The sequence below is a fragment of the Mytilus edulis genome, chromosome 7, assembly GCF_963676685.1.
Source record: "Mytilus edulis chromosome 7, xbMytEdul2.2, whole genome shotgun sequence".
Lineage (NCBI taxonomy): Eukaryota > Metazoa > Mollusca > Bivalvia > Mytilida > Mytilidae > Mytilus > Mytilus edulis.
Window position 1 is genome coordinate 64,491,639 of NC_092350.1, and position 23,232 is coordinate 64,514,870.

At 31.6% G+C, this 23,232-nt stretch overlaps 2 protein-coding genes across 2 annotated transcripts; both read right to left on the minus strand.

The window, feature by feature from the left end:
- Positions 1 to 322: 322 nt before the first annotated feature.
- LOC139481983 (caspase-3-like) lies at positions 323 to 22,579 on the minus strand. Its single transcript, XM_071265556.1, has 6 exons — positions 22,405 to 22,579; positions 6,481 to 6,549; positions 4,266 to 4,549; positions 1,865 to 2,067; positions 1,254 to 1,377; positions 323 to 638 (listed from the first exon to the last, which is right to left on the minus strand). Exons 2-6 carry the CDS (start codon positions 6,510 to 6,512, stop codon positions 415 to 417), a joined length of 867 nt encoding a protein of 288 aa, XP_071121657.1. The 5' UTR covers positions 6,513 to 6,549; positions 22,405 to 22,579; the 3' UTR covers positions 323 to 414.
- On the minus strand, positions 8,277 to 21,575 carry LOC139481970 (uncharacterized). The gene is made up of 8 exons (XM_071265542.1): positions 20,798 to 21,575; positions 16,859 to 17,041; positions 16,028 to 16,228; positions 14,425 to 15,206; positions 13,748 to 13,858; positions 13,330 to 13,420; positions 12,572 to 12,679; positions 8,277 to 10,674 (listed from the first exon to the last, which is right to left on the minus strand). Exons 1-8 carry the CDS (start codon positions 21,327 to 21,329, stop codon positions 9,875 to 9,877), a joined length of 2,808 nt encoding a protein of 935 aa, XP_071121643.1. The 5' UTR covers positions 21,330 to 21,575; the 3' UTR covers positions 8,277 to 9,874.
- Positions 22,580 to 23,232: the final 653 nt, after the last annotated feature.

The following is a 23,232-nucleotide window of genomic DNA, read 5'->3' on the forward strand; positions in this document are numbered from 1 at the left end:
CAAATGTTCTATATCTGTTGAATATAAAATTCATAATTTTTAAAAAAAGAAGATGTGGTATGATTGCCAATGAGACAACTCTCCACAAGAGATCAAATAACACAGAAATTAATAACTATCGGTAATTGACAAAGCCCATATCTCATAATCATCTGTAAAAGACCCCGAAATGACAAATATAAAACAATTCAATCGAGAAAACTAACTGCTTAATGTATGTAAAACAATTTTAAAACACAGCAGATATGGAACCCTCGATACACGACACACACTGATTGTAGGCTCTTGACATAGGACAATTATAAATAGTATCATCCGAATATAGCATTTCGAAAAACATTTAATACTACATATGTATACATGATTCGTGAAGTCGATTTAATGGATAACATAGCAGTCCCTTCGTGATTACAATTAAAACTTTCTCTTTTGTAGATACATTTTCCTAGTCAATGATGATGTTGTGTATGCCACTTTTGAATCTGTCTTTTTAAGCTCTCTATTAAACTTGATCAGAAGACTCTGGATTTCTGTTACTGGTATTGGATTCACACGGCTGCTTTGTGTGATCCAAGTATTTTGTTCATCCTCTAATGTTTTTATTATTGCTTTCAGGAATTTATTGTCTGACAAATAAACTGCAAGAAACACAAAATTTATGAAAATGCATAAAGTAAGACATCTTAAATAAACCTTTATGACCTTTGAATTCACATTCAACTAATTGAATATATACTAAATGTATCAAACCTGATACTAGGTATTAATGAACCTTACTGTCTGCATAGTTTAACCTACAGACAGAAGCTCATTTTACTTCTGTATTATTATTGTTTATTTTTAATTTTTGTATATTTTTTTTTAGATTATAGGAAGAAACACATTTGTTTTATATAATCATATAATCATAAAAGATAATACAAATATGTTTCACGATCACTTTAAACTGAGACACTTTCTAACAAAAGGGGTCCTTAACGTGTCCTGTTTTTGTTTTTGTAACTGGTAAATAACTTGTTTCTTAAACTCTATTACAATCCCCGAAGCAAGATATGTTCTGTTAATTGTTAATGTGTACTTGTTAAGAATAACAATGTAGGTATTACAAAACGTTAAGATTCATTGCAGTGGTTAGTCTATTTGAATTATATTGATTTTATACTTTATTATAGCATTTAAAGTATAAATGTATTTGATAAATTAACTAGCGTACTGTATTAAATCTATTACTAATTGTTCAGAACGACACTCACATGGTTCGTCAGAAGTATACGTAAGAAAATCACTTTCTCGTGGTATTCTCTGCTGTTTTTTCTCTGTGGCGTCATCGGGCATCCCGAGAGCGTCTGCTTGATTCGGATCTTTGGGTTCCATTGTCTGAAAAATTGTTAAAGATGTGAAACAAATCAATGCATCACAGACAGATTATCAACACCACTATATTTTGTGATTTACACAAGCTTGACGAGAGGTGCTAAATTTGTAGCAGAATATATTTACCCTCCAAGAGCACCTGTTAGTAACCGAGCACAGGACATATGGTCATTGAACTAAAAACTAAAATGTCCAGGGCGTAAAAAATTACTGACGCTCTCAACGATGTCTTACTATCAGATGGATGTTTTAATCTGAAAACAGTCCTTGTATGTTATCTTTTAATATTAACTTTACAGCTTTATATTATCTGTTTTATATTAATTTTGTTATCTGAAATTACTTGGTGATTTTTTTTCAAATCTTTTACAGAATACAACTAACATTTGTCTTTAGGATGGAAATTAGCTAACTTTTCTTAAAAGTTAGTTTTGTTTATTAATTTTTGAATTAAAAGATTATGATAATCTTAAGTTTTTCAAGACCATACCTGCACTATGAAGACCTTTGGTTTTAATGCCAATGCCGCACAATTCTGAGGCTGAAATAACTCCATTATCTTTGAAAGTTCCGCATACTCTGTGCTTCCTGTATCTGTCTTGCACCTAATTATTCCTGGTGAACCATGACCGAGGATAATAAATAACAGGCAGTAATGATAGCTGTACTCATTGTTGTCAATTTCCTTAGCAACTGTAAAATATACAAAGTGTGTTTAAAATAAAGAGTTTTATTTTGATTCGATTCACATGAAACAATATAAACATAAGCTGTTGAGAGCATCTTACTGAATTCAAAAAAATAAATAATAATATATATACATAACATTAAAGATTGAAATAAACAATTAATTTTCCCATAGGCGACAATGGTAGCCTTTTTCGAGATACCGACTTTAGAAATTAGATTTTTTTAACGAAACCTTGCTAGAAGTTATTAGGACAGGTTTTCTTTGGTCCAAAAAATATAGGTTCGCGTTGCTTTTTTTAGAGTATTTTGTACTTATCTCCCATGCCTATCAATTTTGCCCTTAAAAATACGTGTCTTGACCTAGAGTTGAAAAGGCATCTCAGTGCCTTAAGGGCTACGGAATAATTTTTATTCTGCCTTTTAAAAAATAACGGGAGCACATATCGACCAATCAGGATTAGCCATACTCTTAATTCTGAATACCATGTTGCGCCCATAAAATCTAATGTTGTATTGTAACCTAAAACAGCACAAATAGGGAAAAAAACAACTCTATAGGAAACCTGTCAAATAAGGCATAATGCAAATATTTCGAGCAACTACTAAAAACATGAACCATGTTTTAGCTATGGGGTTATTTCATTTCACTTATTTGATGTTGTTTTATCTTTAATTTTTTAATAGCGGATATTTTATTTCGAGCACACACCACTGCATGGGGAATGTTGGTAACTTCAAAACAACACCATATTATGTAAGTGTATGAGTGTCTTAAGTCAAGAGCGTGCTATTCAGTGGTTCTCCTTTGTTGTTGTATATCATATCTGTTTTATGTTCATTGTATTGTCCATACATGTATATCAATCAATTAGTGGTTTTCTGCTTTGAATTGTTTTACATTTGTCATTTTAAGGTCATGTATAGCTTAAAATGCGGTAAAGGTTTTTGATCAATGTTTATTGTCGTGCGGTTACCTATAATTGTAAAGTTTTATGTCATTTGATAGTTAGTGAAGACTTTCATCAATGACAATCATCCCACATCTGCATATTTTTACATCATGCAACAGTTTTCTTCGACATGTTTTACTAAAGTATTAATATATTATAAGTTCATCCAAAGAATACGATGCTTAGCTCTATAGTTAAATTACACGCACCTTTTTATTTAGTAAGATCAATATAGAAAAACATTTACGAGGGTGTGGAGGGGGGTCTGTTATTCTGTAAACATTTAATTTTCACCCCTTTTTTCTCTAATCTTTAAAAAAAATAACCCCTTTTTTCTCTCATCATCATTTTTTGGCCCGTTATTCTCTAATCTTCATTTTTAAGAGCATTGTTCTTTTAATCATTTCTTTTCAAGGATTTGGCTTTACTTTTTGGACTTTTTGGATTATAGCTCATTATCTTTTATATAAGCTTTGAATTTTTAATATTTTGGCCGCGAGCATCACTGAAGAGACATGTTTTGTAGAAATGCGCATCTGGTGCAGGAAAGTTGGTACCGTTAACTGTTATTAACCCCATCAAAACCCTCATTTACTACAACGCTAAGTAAATGGTCCTAGAATATTGGTCTATGGTTGAACATACATGTAATGTGTACTTTATAATCTTAATGTGTTGTTTCTTTTTTTCAATCCTGTATGAAATTTTAAACGCGCGTTAGTATCAGAAATGTAGTAGAAACGTGTACACAGTAGGAAAATCTTATATGTACTTGTCCGCGCTTAAGAAGCAGAGAAACACACTTTTCTTTGACCTACAGTGTACTTGTGTTATTTTATCCTGCATTTTTACATTTTACGTTAAATGCATTTTATTTCCAAATGGTCGGAATCAGCATAATCGCGGATTACGATGAGGATTCCAACTTGAACTCACTCAACTGTGATTAAAACAGTTATTTGAATGTAACCGATCGCTCACAAAAGCAGCAGGATACCAGGCGACAAATAACGTATCGCTTCATGCCAACCTATATTTGTATAGCAGAAAGTTCGAATGTATTTTTAAATCAAGTCTCTTTTAATGTCAAATACAGTACCCTTATTTTCTCCGTCAGATGATACATGTATATCCGGTCTCAAGTCAGTGCAGCTTAAAGGTCTTACCTATTCTGTTAATGCATGACCCAATAACTTCTGAACAAAACAAAGCAACATCAATAGTTATTTCTATTGGTATATACGTACTCACCACTAGAACACAAGGTGTATAGATCATCTTGTGACAAATTTTTATGAATTTGTTTTCCGTCATTTTCGAAAATTTCAAATAAATATTCATAACTTTCAAGAAGCTCTACTAGTTTGTTACACTGGCCATTTAACGTTTCTATGTCTACGCATTGTTGATCAAAATTCTGTACAAAAACTGCTAATCCTCTTTTCGTGCAATTTTCGTCGTAATCTGGGGACAAAAAAGCAGATTCCGAAACTTCAATAGTCTTCTTCCCTGATTTTGTTTCTTTTATGTTGTGACTATAATATATATCAAATAAGATACAACTAGTCAATGTAAAACAATGTGTTTTAATATTATATACAATATTTCGATATTCAATTCTGATAATCTATAGTATACTATTGAATAACTGTACATACAATGTAAGGCTTTCATAAAATGATATGCTGTTTAGTGGCACAATTCAACAACTTATAGAGCAGAAACTAACATGGGAGCGTATTCATACGGTCAGCAACACATAGAATGGAAACGTTCCCTAAAAAACAGAGTACTGAGACAAACTTTTATCGCGGATACTTAATTTTGCGTTTTACCCCTTTTCTTCTTTTTGCGGCTATTCAATTTCTCGATTTACTAATTTACTTGATGTATTCTTATAAGGTATGAGCCAAGATTAACATATTCGCGACGATCTAATTTCGCATTTATTTTCTATTTGCGAAAGACGCTAAAGTAAGTTGGTTTACAGTATATGTATCGTGATCAACACATAGAATGAAATGAACGTCTAAAACTCAATGAATACAAATGATATACGTACGGTCAACAACACATTGAGTTAAAAATATATCCTAAACTAAACGTATACCACGGTCAACAAAGAAATCTAAAAGTATATTTGTACGTTCTTTCAACAACATAAAGAGTAGACTAAACATTATATATATTAGATGATGCCTACGATATGCAACATATATAGTAAAACAGACATATATACATTATACATATACGTGTATGCAAAATCATCAACTCTATTCATGATATAGTATAAGTGGAACCCAACATACAAGAGCAGATGTAGGGAGGCACAACTATTCAAAAATGAAAATGCTGAATACTTTTAACTCGAAAAAGGCAAACAGTATAACTGTTACCAAATTTGGATAAGGAATCAGAGATATTCATTCATGAATGCAAAATGATTTCCAAAATGTCGTAACAGCAACAACTGAATTCCAAAACGTTATAACTAGTAGGTACACTTACACAATATTGTTTAGTCATGCCACGTATTCAAACAATATCAATTATACATATTTTTTTTTTTATTATTATCATCTATTTTATTTCGTTTTCTTTTGAGTTTTGCCCCCTTTTTCCTCAAACTACAATAATATAATTGTAGCATACTCTTCTGAAATAGAAAAAAAGCAACGTGTTCGTTGCTTGATTCCATTTGTTTTTAATGTATTATCTTATATAGTACTTAACTTTGTATTGGATACATTATTGTTTTCTTCAAACCAAATATTATTTAAAATATTCATATCTACGATGAACATTGCGTGAAGTGATACACTTCCCGAAGGAGTTCGCATAAACTATGTTGTGTCATGTGTACTATTGTTTGTCTGTTTGTCTGTTTGTCTTTTTCATTTTTAGCCATGGCGTTGTCAGTTTATTTTAAATTTATGAGTTTGACTGTCCCTTTGGTATCTTTCGTCCCTCATCTACAATACGTTTTTTTTAATTTTCATTCAATATCTTACAGCTTGCTTATAACAATGTATTTAGGTGCAAAAATGTTGTTTGTTTTTCTTTCTTTGTATACTGAACAAACAAAGTCTATAGGTTCGATATACGTCCGGCACAAAACAATACATACTATATTTTTTTACTATATACATGACGGTCCCCGACGGTACTACCAGGGGCGGATCCAGCCAATTAAAAAAAGGAGGGATGGTCCAACTCCAGGACAAAAGTGAGTATGTGTATGTGTGGGGGGGGATCAAACTACATGTCTCCTTTCAAGATCATTGATCGTCCGAAAAAAAAGGAGTTCCAGCCCCTGGAAACGCCCCACCCCCCTGGATCCGCTCCTGACTCCGCTTGATAAGATTAACAAAGATATAGTGCCAATCGATTTACTCTTTTTTCTTTTAAATTCAACTCTTTAGCTTTGAAAATAAACACTTATACCTTACATGTACGGTTCACATACTTAACATGCTGCTGATCTTGTGCCGTATGCATTACTATTCTTCTCAAATAATGTATTCATTAGATCAACCTAAAAAAAAATATATAAAAAATAAAAACTAAATAAATAATATTAACGAGGCCCAATCTAAAAGAATTATGAAAAATCTGACCAATAACTATGTCTGAATTTTTTCCTCAATTCCTATATATGTATAATGAATGGATTAAGCTAAAAAAATATATACCTTACCTTTATTGTAGTAACGGGAGGGACATGCTAAAATAGGGCTAATATTATAATGGATATATAGTAAAAATTGCCCTGAAATGAACTAAAAGTGAATTTAGAAAAAAACTGTTCAATAACTAATTTTGTTTTTCACATATGACATGCATCAAACATCACTCTTTCCATTCAAAGTCAGAAAACCAGGTGTTGCGGGGGAAAATTTTTATAGGGGGGGCTCTCAAAACCTACATTTTACCATTTTTTTAAAAGAAAATCAAGATATCACTCAAAATATCCAAAATTAATTTTTAAAAATGTAATAAGTTGTCTCTTTGTTATCCTGGATCAACAAAACTGTAATTATTAATTAAAAAAACATACTTAAAAGGTAAAATTTCACAAGGAGGGGGGTGGAAGGGGGGGGGGGGTGCAAAATTTCAAGTCATTTATTATCATATCTTCACAAGCAAAAATCTAATAATCAAAAATAATTGAAAAGAAATATGTAAATGTAAATAAAACAAACTTATAATACATACATAAAAGAATGCATTTGAGTTGAAAGAAATAAAAAAAACTTGGTTTATTGGGTTTGACATTTTTGAAGGGAGAGTCTCAAAACTTTTTTTTATTTATTTTACAAATAGAAAATATCAATAGGAATTGAATTGCACTTTATTTGAATAAAGTAGATTCCTAGTTAAGACTTGCAAATGGAAATATTGGTTAAAAATCTTAATGGGGAACATCTCAAAACACAAATTGAATATCTAAAAAAATAAAATGTAATGCAATACCTTTTTTACATAATCAATGAACCGTGAAGTTGATTAGAAGGGTTAAATACCAAAATGATATTATTTATACTCTGATGCCTATAGGTTTATATAAAGTTTTCATAATGATATCATAGCACAATCCTTTATGGTAAAATAAAATAACTTCTACCTGCAGTTCAACCAGACTTTGTACCAATGGACTGTCGGACACAGAGATCTTTACACTATAATCCCCTACTTTTAGTAGACGTATATATATAAACTTGTGAGGGTTCAACTATAAAAACAGATATCTCATACAGAATCCTGTTGAAATCATTAAAAGCTGGTCTTTATAGTCTGAAGGCTTGGGTACTTTTAAGGCCGTGTGAACTCCTCTCTTGGAATGACGAGTCTTTTTTTTTCTGTCATATCATTTATCTTGAAATTTTGCTGAGCCATTGTATTCAACTGTTTTTTTAAAATGTTTTTGAGGCAATATGGAGCAGACTGTCAGTAGTCAATTCCAATGTCATTCAGTGCAGATCATATTGTGAGCCTTTATAGCTGAATCGGTTTCATTCGTAATCATACCACATCTTCTTATTTGTTTATATCTACTGCACCCGGGAGACTTGGTGATGACTTCATGCATTTGTTTCAACAATGTTCATTACTACAGACAGAACTAACACTCCCTGATCTATTCTTTGGTTTCTAGGCCAGATAAACATAATAAAAAAAACAATCTCTTACTGATTGAGTATTTAATAATTTCAATATTAACAATATAACAAATAACATAAATTCAACAATGGAAACAAGGTAACTATATATGTTTATGAACAGATTTTTAAAGTCCCTAAAACATAAGGTTGATAACTGAAATCAAATGAAATTGTAATTTTTGTGCAACATTATAGGATTAAACTTATTTACTGGACGGAGTCCTAAACTTACAAACAAAAAAGAGGGCTTTTATGTTGAATTTGTGAGTCTGAGACCAGATTACAAAGCAACCACGTTCTAAAAAAATGTGCTAAATTCTGATAATTATTAATTGATACATTTTTAATATTTGTTTTCCAAATTTTATCTTTCTTCAGACCTCAAATTCTTTTCATGTGTACTGCGCATGACTATATTAGGGAAGCAGTTTTGGCAAAGGCGTTTATTGACGTACCCATCTTCCAAGCATACCTTATCAATATAAACTGAACAGATGGTCACTCAGGAAAATGTGATTCAAGTTTTCCTACTGGTTTATCCAAGATATCCATTAGTATTACACAAATTTACAAAAGGTTAACAAATATAAAATGATTGTCTTGTAGAGAAGCCAAGAAAATTTTGTTCACAAATTTTCCTTATACACAAATACAATTGGTAGTAAAATTTCAAACTACCCTCTTACAGGAAGTTCCTGTACTGAAGATCTAATTATTGCACTCAACATGTTAAGATCTGGAGTCTATTCTGGACCAAATATGAAATTATTCCCTTTCATAGAAGCTTAGACAATTTTGAAGACAAACTTTTACCTTGTACAATGAGTAGTTACATTTCAAACTATCAGCAAACACAAAGTGGCTGAATTCAGATCTAAAAACTGCTTAATCGTTACAACTCAATATTTTCAAGCTTTGGGCCAAATATAAAATCATCCCCTTTCATAAAAGCCAAGAAAACTTTACAAAAATAATTTCCTTGTACATTCAGCAGTCATACTTTAAACTGAGTAATTAATTTGGCTGCATACCAGATAAAAAAAATGCTTACAACTCTCCATGATCAAGCTCTGGGCTTCATATAAAATCATTCCCTCTCATAGAAGCGAAGAAATCATTGTCGAAAGATTAATAGACAGACAGAATTACATACCGTGATGCAGGTAAAATGATACCCCCACCTGAATATTTCCTTATAAAACAGAAAGATGTTGAAATTTCAGAAATCTTGGTAAATTGAAATTGTTCCTGGGAAAAATGTAACTAAAATTTTCCACATTGCTATCATGTGTGAAATGATACAAGTGTAAGATAAATGGGATGTTGTTGATTGATGAATCTGAAAAAGAATCACATGGTATTGCTGACTTATATAGTAGTTTCTGAGAAAAATGTGACAAAAAAAATATCAACTTGGCTATAATGTGTAAAATCATACTAATTTTGTTAAACAGGAAGTTGTTGAGTGGGGAATCTTAAAATGCATCACAGGTTAAAGCTTACTTATAAACCCTGAAATAAAATATCAGAAATCCTCGTCTTCAAGTTCCTCAAAAAATTAAACAAAATATATTTATGGCACAGACAGAGGTAGAACAGTAAACCCCTATTTTGTTTAAAGCGCATGTATAAATATTAAATGCTGCCCTATTTATCAATACATGTTCATGTGTATAGTCACTGTATACAGTAATAACATCATTCTTCATTAGAAAAAAAGTCAGCTATCTTTTGGATCACTCGACGATTGTTACTAATTCTGGCCTTTCCACTGCCTGTCTTTTCACTCAACAAATAAAATAGACCATCAAATCCATCTCTATGATAAGAAATTTTCAGATGATTGTAAGTCAATGTTGAATCTTCAAGTTTCTTGAAAATTGTTCTAGAGAGGACCTTATTTCTTAACAAGTGTTCTAATGACTCTTTATTCGGTTGCACACCCTGAAATGTAACTTGGTGACTGCTGTAAAAATAGTCAGATAGGAGAACATCAATTTTCTCCGTCTTTTTTACAAGAGACATAAGCATTCTACAATCATCTAAAGCGTTGTGAGCGGAATAAGCTTCATTCAACAGTTTCTGAGCAATATACTCTTGCTTGTAATTTTCAAATTCTGGATACAACATTTTGAAAAAAGGTAAAGTATCACAGAATCCAACAATATATCTTGAAAAATGATTCCATAATTTATAAAATTTTAATTGATTAAATAGTATGATACTGTCAAATCGCCTATTGTTATGAGCAGCAAGCACAATGTGTTTGTCACTGGCACAAAGTGACATTAAAAACTGTATGAAATCTAAAAGAACTTGCTGTGGGTGTTTATGTGAAACTGGTTCATCGTTGTAAAGGAGCTCATTTGTCGCTGTATTAAACTTTAATCCTGTCACTCTACATGCATCTTCTGAAATTTCTTGAGTAGGAGTTGCGTATCTGTTAAATTCCTGTTCTTCACAAACTGCAGAGATTTGTGTAATTGAACTTTGTCTACCTATATAAAAAAGAAAATAACTTAATAAATTGATGAAAATAAGTAGATTGAATGATTGTCATGGTAAAAGTTCAATTGCAAATTTCTTTTGTATAATTAAACCAAGAGTAACAATAGTGGACACAGATCAGTATGGATAGTACTTAGCAGTCTGAGAGTATTGCATAGGAATATGACTCAACTTACTAAAGGATACCTCCACATCCCACATTTGATTAACTAAATTATATCAATTATCTCCCTTGGAATTTCTTAGACCAGGATTATTTTTCTTTATATTTTCCAATAAATGTGCATCTATGACTTAAATTTTGTGTAAGTTTCATAACATTTCCTTGATGAGGCATTCTAAAAAGTTGCAGATTAAAAAGGTGGAAGGACATTATTTGGCTCAACTAATGAATTCCTGATTGTCTAGAACTTTTTTCCGAATAAAATACCATTGTTATACGACAGTGTGTTTTTTTTACAATAGAACTATAAACGAACACAAGCTTTTTTTTTAGAAAATTTTCTCTTGACTATTTACCTAATAGTAAAAAAGACTTAACCAGCAAATAGTTTTTAACCATTTCCTGAACTTTTGTCTTTGGATAAAAGTGACATCATAGTCTGATAATACATCAATCTGATGCCATGGTTTTCTTTATAAAAAAATAGTTATTGACTGGCTTTTTCAAACAATAGCAAGTTTAACTATGCTTCCACTCTTTATCCATTCAATGATTTGTCCTTATAGCCTGTCAGTCAATAAGTATATAATATTGTCAGAAAATATCAAGTTTTTATACGCCCATCGTCTTTTAGACGGGACGTATTATGGTATACCGTTGTCCGTCCGTCCGTCGTCCACACTTCGGACAATAACTCAAAAACACTTTTACCAATTTTCATGAAACTTCAGTGAATTGTTTATATCTATTGACGTAAGCTCCCTTTCGTTTTTTTTTAATTTCAGATTTTAAGTTTTGGATTTATGGGGCTTTATTCATAAAAAAGGGGGGATTTTCAACACTTCGGACAATAACTCAAAAAGGCTTTCATTAATGTCCATGAAACTTTGGTGAATTGTTTATATCTATTGATGTAAGCTCCCTTTCAATTTTTATAAATTTCAGATTTTAAGTTTTGGATTTATGGGGCTTTATTCATAAAAAAAGGGGGATTTTCAACACTTCCGACAATAACTCAAAAAGGCTTTCACCAATGTCCATGAAACTTTGGTGAATTGTTTATATCTATTGATGTAAGATCCCTTTCAATTTTTATAAATTTCAGATTTTAAGTTTTGGATTTATGGGGCTTTATTCATAAAAAAAAGGGGGATTTTCAACACTTCGGACAATAACTCAAAAAGGCTTTCACCAATGTCCATGAAACTTTGGTGAATTGTTTATATCTATTGATGTAAGCTCCCTTTCAATTTTTATAAATTTCAGATTTTACATTTCCGTGTTATGAATTTTTATGCTTAAAAAGGGGGGATTTTCCAATTTTGGGACAATAACTAACACTTTCACAAAATTTTATGCAACTTTGATAAATTGTTTATATCTATTGACATAAGCTCCCTTTCCATTTTTTTAAATTTTAGATTTTACGTTTTTCTTAAGTAATGAATTTTTATACATAAAAAAGGGGGATTTTATGAAACTTTTAATGTAACATCCCTTTTGATTTGTATATATATTTCTAGTTGATCATATAAATTCATTTAAAGCATAAAAAACAAGTTAAAAGAGCAACGGGCGTATCATGTGCTCAAGCGCAGCCCTTTATTGTGAATACTTGGCTGATAGGTGAAATTGTTTGGCAAGTCTGGCATATTCCCTTACTCCTAAAGCTTGTACAAATAAACTTGATGCTTTCCTATTTCCAATTCATATTTATATCATACTTAGTCCTGTGGTCTCTAAATCATAAAAAACGACAACTTTCTCAATATGTTCACAGTTGTCCTCTGATGGTCCTGGAATAACTGTCAAATCAGGTTCTTCTGCATCAGCTAAAATATACAATTGAGGTCAAATTATATCTTGTAAGAAGACCTATCTGGAAAAATTCAATATAATGTATAAAATTAGAAAGAAGGGATGTAATAACACTGTTTCGGTTTTTGTGTTGTAATCCACTGTCATATGAAAAAGTAATGGAAACACTTTTTTTTTGTTAAATCTTCAAAATACATTTTGATTTCAAATTTCTTTCTTATTTTGATATTGTTATATATTGGATAATTGTATATTTGAAAATTGTATATTTGGATATTTGAAAAAAAAACATAATATAAGTTATATGAAATAGAAACCACAAAAGAGAGTAACAGTATTATAAATAATTTACCAATAGTGTTAGCAGGGCAATTTCATTAATGGAAATTAGTCATGTTCTTTCATTGTCAAAATTATATTAAAAGGTTGTTCATCATGAAAGTTCAATCATATTCCCCAAACATCTATGTTGTCAAAAAACTCTAACAAAAATTATCTTTCTTTGTTAGAAAATAGTAAATCCCAAATTAATATAACTATAATTTTATATCAAATATTTTGAAATATATTTTATATATGGGTAGTGCTTTGATAGCATGTTGTAGGAACAATTATTGTTTTTTTAAATTCTTATTGAAAACGTACAGATAAAATTTATACATACCAATGACATTTGAGCAGTAAGTGTCCCCTTCCCTGATTTCATGACTTCTTGTTTCTGAAGATCTCTGACTTTTAAGTTTTAAACGTTGTAACTGTAAAATAAAGTCTACACACTCTAAAGCATGACAAATTTAATGTTTATTCACATAGTTATAATGATACAATAGGATAATACTTTATATAAAATTTAAAAAAAAACCAACAATTTAGAGGATTTTTTTTCATTTAAAACTTTCTATCATATGATCAAAGGGATGTAACTCCCACTAAACAGGGATTTTTAATTTTTTTATCATGAAAATAAGAAATTTCAAAAGGCTGCATAAAACTATGTTTAGAATTTATCAATCTCCTTAAAAGTCATTTAATGTATAAAGATTGTGTTCGAATGAAAATTCTGAAATGCTTTTAAATCAAACCTTAAATTCCTTAGTCTTTGCTACAGTCCTTTTCCTGTTAACATCCTTGTCTCTTATTGCAGCTGTTACTGTTGTGGCAATTCCAGGACTAAGACCAAGCTCTTCATGGACCTAAAAAAACACACAAGAACTTGGGAGCTGTGTCTTACATTGTGTATGATAACATTTCACAAAGCTACCATCCTAAACAACATTTATATTATTCTTTTTGATATATTTTTTTCTATGTATGTGCCTGTCTCAAGTAAGGAACCTGTAATTCTGTGGTTGTTGTTTGTTTATGTGTTAGTGTTACAAATTTGTTTTTTGTTCTATTTCTTTTATAAAAATAAGGCGGTTAGTTTGGTCTGAATTGTTTTACATTGTCATTTCGTGCCTTTTATAGCTGACTATGCAGTATGGGCTTGGCTCATTGTTGAAGGCCATATAGTCGCCTATATATATAATTGTTAATTTCTGTGTCAAGTTTGTCTCATGGAGAGTTGTCTCATTGGCAATCATACCATATCTTCTTTTTTATATCTATGAGTTTCATGTGATTATGGTTTATCTTTCAACTTAACCTAATTAGTGAACCAGTTTTACAGTTTTTCAAGTTTATAAACCATATTCTGTTTAAAAAAATAATTTGATGAATGTTTTTATATTTATACTTTATTTAAATAAATTATTAGTACCTGTGCAACATATTTGTAGCCTTCATTTTTTTGACAAACAGCAGCAGACAATCTGTGAGCTAAACTTCCACTCTCACTGTAATGCTTGTCTTTTGGGGCCTTTGATCGAACAGTGTTGTTAAAGCTTTCATTAGGATTACTGGAATCTAGTTTGCTCATCTTTCCCGGGTCAAGGTCTGTAAACACTTTTAAAAGATCTTTTTTCAAGTTTTCATCTTTGAGATCTGCACCCCATGGTAGATTTCTGTGCTTTGCTGTGGGTTTGTTTTTCATTTGGCACCAGTCTCCACATCCATCATGATTACCAAACTGGTGTAGCACTACAGATGGTAAACTGTTCTTTATTCTGTCTGAGTCACCTTTGTTTTGGGCTAACATGAAAGAAAAACTTTTAATGAGAGCAGTAATTGTTTTTACAGAGAGTTCTTTATATTTGCCTTTTATTTTGTGGAGCCTATTTGATATGTTCTTCTTTACATGATTGATGTCACTGACCTTTTCCAAACATGAGTCGACTTCACATCTTGCCCGATTGAATGCTGTGCAATCGTCATCTCCTATTAGTGTTATTACCGGGGTATCTTTCTTTTTGGCGTCTTTTAGTATTTCCACAATCATGTCTGGTTCCATAGATTTGGCTGAGCCACACCAATTCTTACGACATTTATGTTTTGTTGGTAGCCGTTTTTTAAATTTTGCCACATCACATTTCCTGCATCTCTTATATCGAGCACTATAGCCAACAACCTTTCCTGTTTTTTTCCCAATCATGGAAGCTGTTCCTACAAAAAAAGTTTTCCATTGAATATTTTTTTTAAATTACTGGATTTCACTAATTACGTGTTACACCCACTTTCATGTCAAAAGGAATCTAGCTCCTCATATATATTATTCACATTATTGTACCCTTCATAAAAATAGTTGATACCAGGAGTATTTTTAATGTATTTTTATTCAAATTTATTTCATTTTTATAACCCTGTTCATTTTTATACACATATGTTTTTCTGCTGGTGGAAAATATTCTTTTTTACCTCTATGCCTTTTTCAATTTAGTTTTGCCAACAAACATAAACATATTTTACATACAATTTTCCTTACTTAGAAAAAAACCAAAAGAGAAAAAAAAAGAAGATGTGGTATGATTGCACATGAGACAACTCTCCACAAGAGCCCAAGATGACATAGAAATTAACAATTATAGGTCACTGTACGGCCTTTAACAATGAGCAAAGCCAATACAGTATAGTCAACTGTTAAAGGCCCCTAAGTGACAAATAAATCAATATTGTCTGATGAAGTATTCATTTTGTCCAAGAAACCCGTAAAAGGTAAACAAGATGGATAAAATCCAATTGTTATAATTTCTTTAGCCAAATTCTTTTGCAAACGACGAATCTTTCATTGCAAACATTTTTTTTTCTTTTCCAAAATGTGTAAAAATGGAGGCTGCCAACGGAAACCCTGCTTCCAAGAATGATATATCTGTTCAATATTTCTTAGTTTTAAGAATAAAATAAGTTTTTTTTTAGTTTTAGTATGACATGTAAACAGATCATAATACTTCCATCTTAAGATAGGTAAATAATAAAGATATAGTTACCAGACAAACTATTGTAACACCTTCCTGAGCCCCTTCTCTGATAAGCTCCGTCTGCTGATGCTGTTATTCCAGTTACACTAATAGGGCCACACACAGGATTAGTGTTATCTGTTGAAGCTATTCCACTACTGCTTGTTGCAGTTTCTGACCCACTAGCAATGGCATGAATTGCATCACTGTCATTATCGGCTTGTAAATTACCTGAAATGAAAAAATGATTGACAAGTTAAAAGATAAAAGCACTACATATGGACAGCAACCCTACAACAGGTCAGGCAATGTCTGATTCCCCTGAAAATTTAAGGGAATATAGATCTTGACCCCATGTCAAATATATACTAATTGCTTTAGTTTCAGAGTTATAAGCCAAAATCTGCATTTCACCCCTATGATTTATTTATAGCAATGGCAGCCATGTTTTTTTTACAAAAGAGAAAATAAAACACAAACCTTGTACTAAATAAGGATAATTTAGACTTAGTTTGGTGTTCATTGTTTCATAGCAGGTTTTTTGAAAGTTAACAAACTCAAATAATAGACAAATTACATGTGAACAAAGCCAGATCTAGCTAGCCTCTTGTTTATCATATGAATAAAGTTCTATTTTTCTTTAAAGACTGACATATAAAAACTTATGTTGCGTTAATTATGATTTAAACTTCATTTCATGCTCATTCAAAATAGTGCTAATTTTCACACAACAAATCACATTCACATTAATATTCATGACATGTGTAGAGTGGTTCAATCCTTTGTAGATTGATATTCAATACTAGAAAATATCAGGCTTACACAAATCTGTCATTAAAGAGTCATCATTGATTTACTCACAAGTTTTTGTTAGCAATCCCTCCTCAAACAAAGCATTGTCTACGGACTGTTGTGCTATATTTTCAAGAATAGGCCCAACCTCTTCACAACGTCTTCTTATCAGGCTTTCACTGACATTTGGCAAATTTAGTGATGTAAATAAATTATTAAGCTGTATTGGTCCTATTCCACTGTGGTACATACCTGAAATATTAATTTTCATTTAAAAAATTGCAGTATTTGTATGTGTCAATACATTTATGTACATATAGGAATCTGATGTACAGTAGTTATCATGTGTTTATGTAATTTATACATGTTTCTCGTTACTCATTTTTATATAGATTAGACCGTTGGCTCCAAGTTGAAGGCCGTACATTGACCTATAATGGTTTACTTTTATAAATTGTTATTTGAATGGAGAGTTGTCTCATTGGCACTCACACCACATCTTCCTATATCTAACATATATATATTTTAAAACTAAAAATTTGAACAACAGTACTAATATAAGGTGACATACTGCAGCTGTGCTATATGAGCAGTCAAATTGCATCGACTATAATTCATCTGTGATAAACAGTCAGTGATCGTATATGTATATATCCCCTTGTATATGACGTAGACAATGGTTTTCTGTACAGTTTAATTGATGACGTCAATAAAATATACAGGTTGGCGGAAATTTTACGCCTTTGGCTTATAAGTAAGAAATGATAGTTTCTACTCTAAATACATCAATTAGATCAGTTATAAGAGTTGCAGTTTATAGTGAAACAGCATACCTTGTTTCGAAATATAAATTTTATTTGTACTTGGCTGGAAAAAAACTTTTTCTCGCCACAGCCTCGCTTTCTATCTGCTTCTACATGTTGTAAGTCTTGTACAGATAACATTGATATTTCGAGACATCAAAAGATAATAACCAAAGGCTGCAAAATTTTCCTAAAATTACTAATTCCGGGGCAGCAGCCCAACAACAAGTTGCCCGAATGGTCTGAAAATTAAAGGGCAGATAAAACATGACCTACATGTAATGAACAAAAAAATACTGCATTTTACCCTATGAATTTTTAGCCATGGCTGCCATCTTGATTCATGGGGGGGGGGGGGGGGGGAGGGTCATGGGACACATCTTTTTAACAAGATACCATAATGATAAACGCAATGATCATGATGACTGTCGACAAGTTTGGTTAAATTTTTCTTAGTATAGTTTCAGAGGAGAAGATTTTTGTAAAAACCATGATGGACGCAAAGTGATGAGAAAAGCTAACTTAGCCCTTTTTACTAATTTATATGTTTACTTAAAATCTTGCCTTGAGCTGATAGACAATTTAATTTTTATGTGGTGTTTTTTTCATTAACAATTAGCAATTTAATGATCAGTATATATCTGGACAACTGATCTGTCAAATTAATTGCTATTTTTTTTTAAAAGAAACAAAAGTATTTAATGATTTCAATACACAAATAATATAAATATAAAAAGTCTGGTTAAACAGTTTTCTATATATAGAACAAGGAGACTATATCAGACCCTAAAAAAAGAATAGGTTTGTTTGCCCTAATGCTACATGTACCTTCCTTGAAAATACTACCTACTTAAAAATCTTTTATTGTCCTAATGTGAAAATATTTATTTTTATTCAGATAGACATGAAGATTTATAAACATTGATACTTAAATTTCTCATAGCCAAAAGAAAAAGAAATAGCCTACCTACATTGTAGCAACAAATATACCCACTTTCTCGATGCATAGATTGGGTACTAAGGGTTTTGGCAAACCAAAATATTTCTAAGTGTGGCCTCATTCTGACACAAAATTTTCACTGATTTTGGATATATCCACATTGCGGCACATGATGTTAAAGGTTTTGTTATAAGAGTCAGGGTTCTCACTAGGAATTTTTCATGGTGAGTCCTGGGACTCATCACTTTTAGAAATGGTGAGTGACAGTCCCAAAAGATTTTGATGAGTCCAGGATGCAATGTATTTTTTTTGTGTCATAAGATAATGAAATGTGACGAAATACAACTTATAAAACGATGCGTGTTGGGTTGGTAGATTTTATTAAATCAATAAAAAATATGACTTCTTAATAGTTATTGCTCAAAATTTATACATTTTACAGACTTCTTTCTGGGTCTATATCATATCCTTGATGTGGGGCCACATTGAAAAAAATGTTGGTTTGCCACAACCAGAGTTCCATAAAAAAGATCAGGGCAATAGTCTGAGTATTTGGTGCATAGTACAGAATAAATTTAAAATGTACATGTACAGAATATAAAAAAGAAGATGTGGTATGATTGCCAATGAGACAACTGTTCACAAGACAGTTTTTACAACTAAAGGTCACTGTACAGCCTTCAACAGTGAGCCAAAGCCCATTCAGCATAGTTACATGTAGCTTCAAAAGGCCCTGAAAGCTATATCATAATTATGTCAACAAATTTAATCACAATCCCAATTCAGACAGTATCAAGCTGGAATATTGTGTCCAATATTGCCCCAATTGTCAGGGTTTGATAAGCGCTCAATGAAGCATTTTATTCTACTGTGTAAAGTACCTTTTCACTGGATGATGTAAGATTTTGGTTCTGTAAATTTGATTTTGTATTTTTTACATTCTTGCCCGACAGAAAAAAAACCAACCAAAAGCAATAAACTAAAGTAACGATGATAGTCCGTTGGAAGGGGACGAAAATTGGCTGACCCGTGTTAAGAGAGAGTCATATCTCTTGCACGGAAGCAGGACAAGTCGCCCCACTGGCAAGTCGCCCCACACCTAATCGCCCCACTTTTTCACCAACTCGCCCCACTTTAAAAAAAAATGCCCCAACCTGGATTACCAAATCGCCCCACTTTTTAAAAAATCGTCCCACATGTGAAATTGGTTTAATCATGTTAAATATTTATTTTAACTCTATTCATACTTGTACTATTCATAAGTGGAAATATTAATACTCACTTCTTACTGCTATATTAAAAAAAGGGAATAATATAAGAAGTTTCTATAAGGTTTTCAATGGGATAGCATCTTTTTCCATAAGTGGGGCGAGTTGGCAGGAGTAATATTCATGGAATTTAACTTATATACAATGGGATAACATCTTTTTCTACAAGTGGGGCGAGTTGGCAGGAGTAATATTCACGGAATTTAACTTATATACAATGGGATAACATCTTTTTCTACAAGTGGGGCGAGTTGGCAGGAGTAATATTCATGGAATTTAACTTATATACAATGGGATAACATCTTTTTCTACAAGTGGGGCGAGTTGGCATCCTGGTTAATAATATTAAATATAATATAAATCTAGATTAAATATTATCATTTTCTTTTAAGTGGGGCGAGTTGGCAGGAGTAATATTCACGGAATAACATCTTTTTCCATAAGTGGGGCGAGTTGGCATTACTACATTCATCCTGGTTAATAATATATTAATCTAGATATTATCGTTTTCCATAGTGGGGCGAGTTCGCAGGAGTAATATTCACAGAATTTAACTTATATACAACGGGATAACATCTTTTTCCATAAGTGGGGCGAGTTGGCTTTACTAAATTCATCCTGGTTAATAATATATTAATCTAGATTTTATCGTTTTCCATTCAGTGGGGCAAGTTTTCAGGAGTAATATTAACGGGATTTAACACATTTCACAAGTGGGGCGATTTTTTAAAAAGTGGGCCGATTTGGTAATCCAGGTTGGGGCGGTTTTTTTTTTAAAGTGGGGCGATTAGGAGTGGGGCGACTTGTCATGGATTCCTCTTGCACGTTAAAGACACCCTTGTAGATTTCGAAAAAGAGTAGGCTAATGCGACTACAAGGCAGCACTCGCAAGACATCATAATTATTTGCAGTCCAGGAATTGGTACTAGGTAAACATGCTACATGTGAATATAAAGTATAAATATACAGGGTGTGCAGATTTTATTTTTGCACTTACCAGTTGCAAGTTTGGTGTTGACATCAAATATCCTTGGCCCATGGGATGCATTGTGGGTTTTGCCCATGGCAACACGTACAAAGTCATTACAGTTATAACAACGAACAATCAGGTGACCACATAAACCAGCAGGCAAAATTCCAATTCCATCTTTTAACTTCAATGTAATGTCACATCTGGAACATCTCATATTATCAAAAAAGGTTTGAATGTCAATCACATGTCTGGTATAACCTATTGGCTTTAATTTTCCAGAAAAATAGAACTCATTGATCTCATCAAACGATGCAGAGGATTGATACGTGTGATCATGTTGGAAAGAACCTGGTGTACATGGTGTAAAAGATGTATCAAAATCGGGCGTAAAAGTAGTATCAAAATCGGGTGTAAAAGTAGTATCAAAATCGAGTGTAGATGGTGTATCAAAATCAGTTGTGGATAAATCGGGTCTAGATATGTTGTCTAATCTGTTGTTGTAAGTCTCTGCCTGACAGTTTTTCAAAAACCGACCGTTCTTCTTTCTGCTAGGCATGTCGTCTGATATTGTTTACATTGCCGTAAATGGCGCGAAACTATGTCGTAAACAATAATAACAGTATAAATTTAAATAAAATATAAACTACGATCAAAAATTGATTTATTTTATCATTTTAGTTCCTAAAATAATCAGAAAAGGTATTGTTTATATTTATTTAATGTGTTATGTTATAACCGTTAAACCAACTACCGAAAAATCCCTGAGTTGCGCAATATTCAAAAACGCGTTCTAGATCGGGCCTCGTTAAATACATGTAATATTGCACGTATACACAGGAACGAATGTTTTAGTCAATTAACTTAAATGACACCGGATATATATTCCGGAAAGTGACGTTCCAAAAAGTATATGCATTTGTTTGCCGTATATTAAACGATGTATACTAAGTAGATGAGGAAATCGTAACATTAAAAATTTAATTGTGTAAAATATCATGTAAAGTTACTGTCATGACTATCCGTCACCCTCGTGTATTAACCCCACACACTTTAAAAAAAGAAATCTCACTAACGCGAAGGCTTCATTATCGAAACGGCACAACTCCAAGGATTCTGTATGGCTTTACCAAAAGATTTCAAAACCTAGCTGTTATCCAATATGATCATTCGTTGTACACGAGAATAGATGATCAACGTGTATCATTTGTTCCTTGTTCGTTCAGTTTCAAGCAATCATTCAAGATTACTCGTAATTAAGCTGTCGACTATAAAATATGAGTTATATAAAGTTCATAAGTTAACAATATCAATTTGAAGTTTTGTCATAAGTGTCAATACAAGTTTAAATAAACAATGGAGAACCAAAATAAAATATAAAACAATATATTGACGTTTAGATGTACATGGTGTGTGTCACTCTATTGTTTTGGTTCAAGAAATGTATTTCCTTGTTTTTGTTTCATTGATATTTCTTAATATTTATAGATACACCCATGGAAATATTATATTGTCAATATAAAATTAATACTTCCATGATACACCTAACACTATTTATATTTCTTTCGATCTATTTTCTTATTTCAAAACTATTATCAAGTTACAAAAATGTATTCAGTAAATCATTGTCTTACCTGTTATACATGTTATATACATGTAGATTTGCATGACATACTTTTCGTCAATCAAGTCTTTAGCTGTTCACACGAAACAGTACGTACCCTATTCCAGGTACACATTTAAATATTCAACTGATTTATACTTCTAACTATTTTCCGATATCTTTGGTGCATAACGATCACGTCAAATTGTGCTAAATTTAGATAACTTTATTTTTAAATGACACATAATTATGTCAACATATAATAATATAGTCAATATATGTTAGTTATTTATACTCGTTCTACAAAACAACCAGTGCAAACACAAATATTAAGTGACTGTATATTTATTAATATGAATGAATTAAAAAAGATGTAAAATATACATGTATCTGTATATATTAGGACAATGCGCATTGCAAGCAACTTAATTATTTTAATATGTTGAAAAAGTAAAATTTGACATACCAACAACTATGCTGGCTTTATATCTAAGTATTTAATTTGTGTTTGTTTATTTCTATTACTGTATTCTTTTAGGGATAGTAATCGTCAGTTAAATCTAATTAGAATATATTAGCATATATAAAATTATAATGACGTGAAGCCGTACTAAGAAGGCATGTAGCAGATTATGATGCACAAATGTAAAGAGTGGTTGAACTTGGACTAAATGTCCGTCATCAGAGAATGCCAAATGTGAATATACAACTATTTCTATAAAACATATATGTTCTCACAGAAAGTAACCAAAGATTTTGCGACGATGCAAATATTATACTTTAAAATTTAAAATATAAATAAATATATTTAACCAATGTATTCAAATAGCAAAAGCTATGAAATTTAACTATAAATACT

Excerpts from the sequence above, each read along its gene's own strand:
- LOC139481983 (XM_071265556.1), bottom strand. The coding sequence starts at position 6,512 with ATGCATACGGCACAAGATCAGCAGCATGTTAA. Across the intron at positions 2,068-4,265 it reads ATACACCTTGTGTTCTAGTG|TTGCTAAGGAAATTGACAAC; the intron begins GTGAGTACGTAT and ends TATATTTTACAG. Across the intron at positions 1,378-1,864 it reads CAAAGGTCTTCATAGTGCAG|ACAATGGAACCCAAAGATCC; the intron begins GTATGGTCTTGA and ends ACAATTTTTCAG.
- LOC139481970 (XM_071265542.1), bottom strand. The coding sequence starts at position 21,329 with ATGCCTAGCAGAAAGAAGAACGGTCGGTTTTTGAAAAACTGTCAGGCA. Across the intron at positions 17,042-20,797 it reads CAACACCAAACTTGCAACTG|GTATGTACCACAGTGGAATA; the intron begins GTAAGTGCAAAA and ends TTAATATTTCAG. Across the intron at positions 12,680-13,329 it reads TTACTGCTCAAATGTCATTG|CTGATGCAGAAGAACCTGAT; the intron begins GTATGTATAAAT and ends TGTATATTTTAG.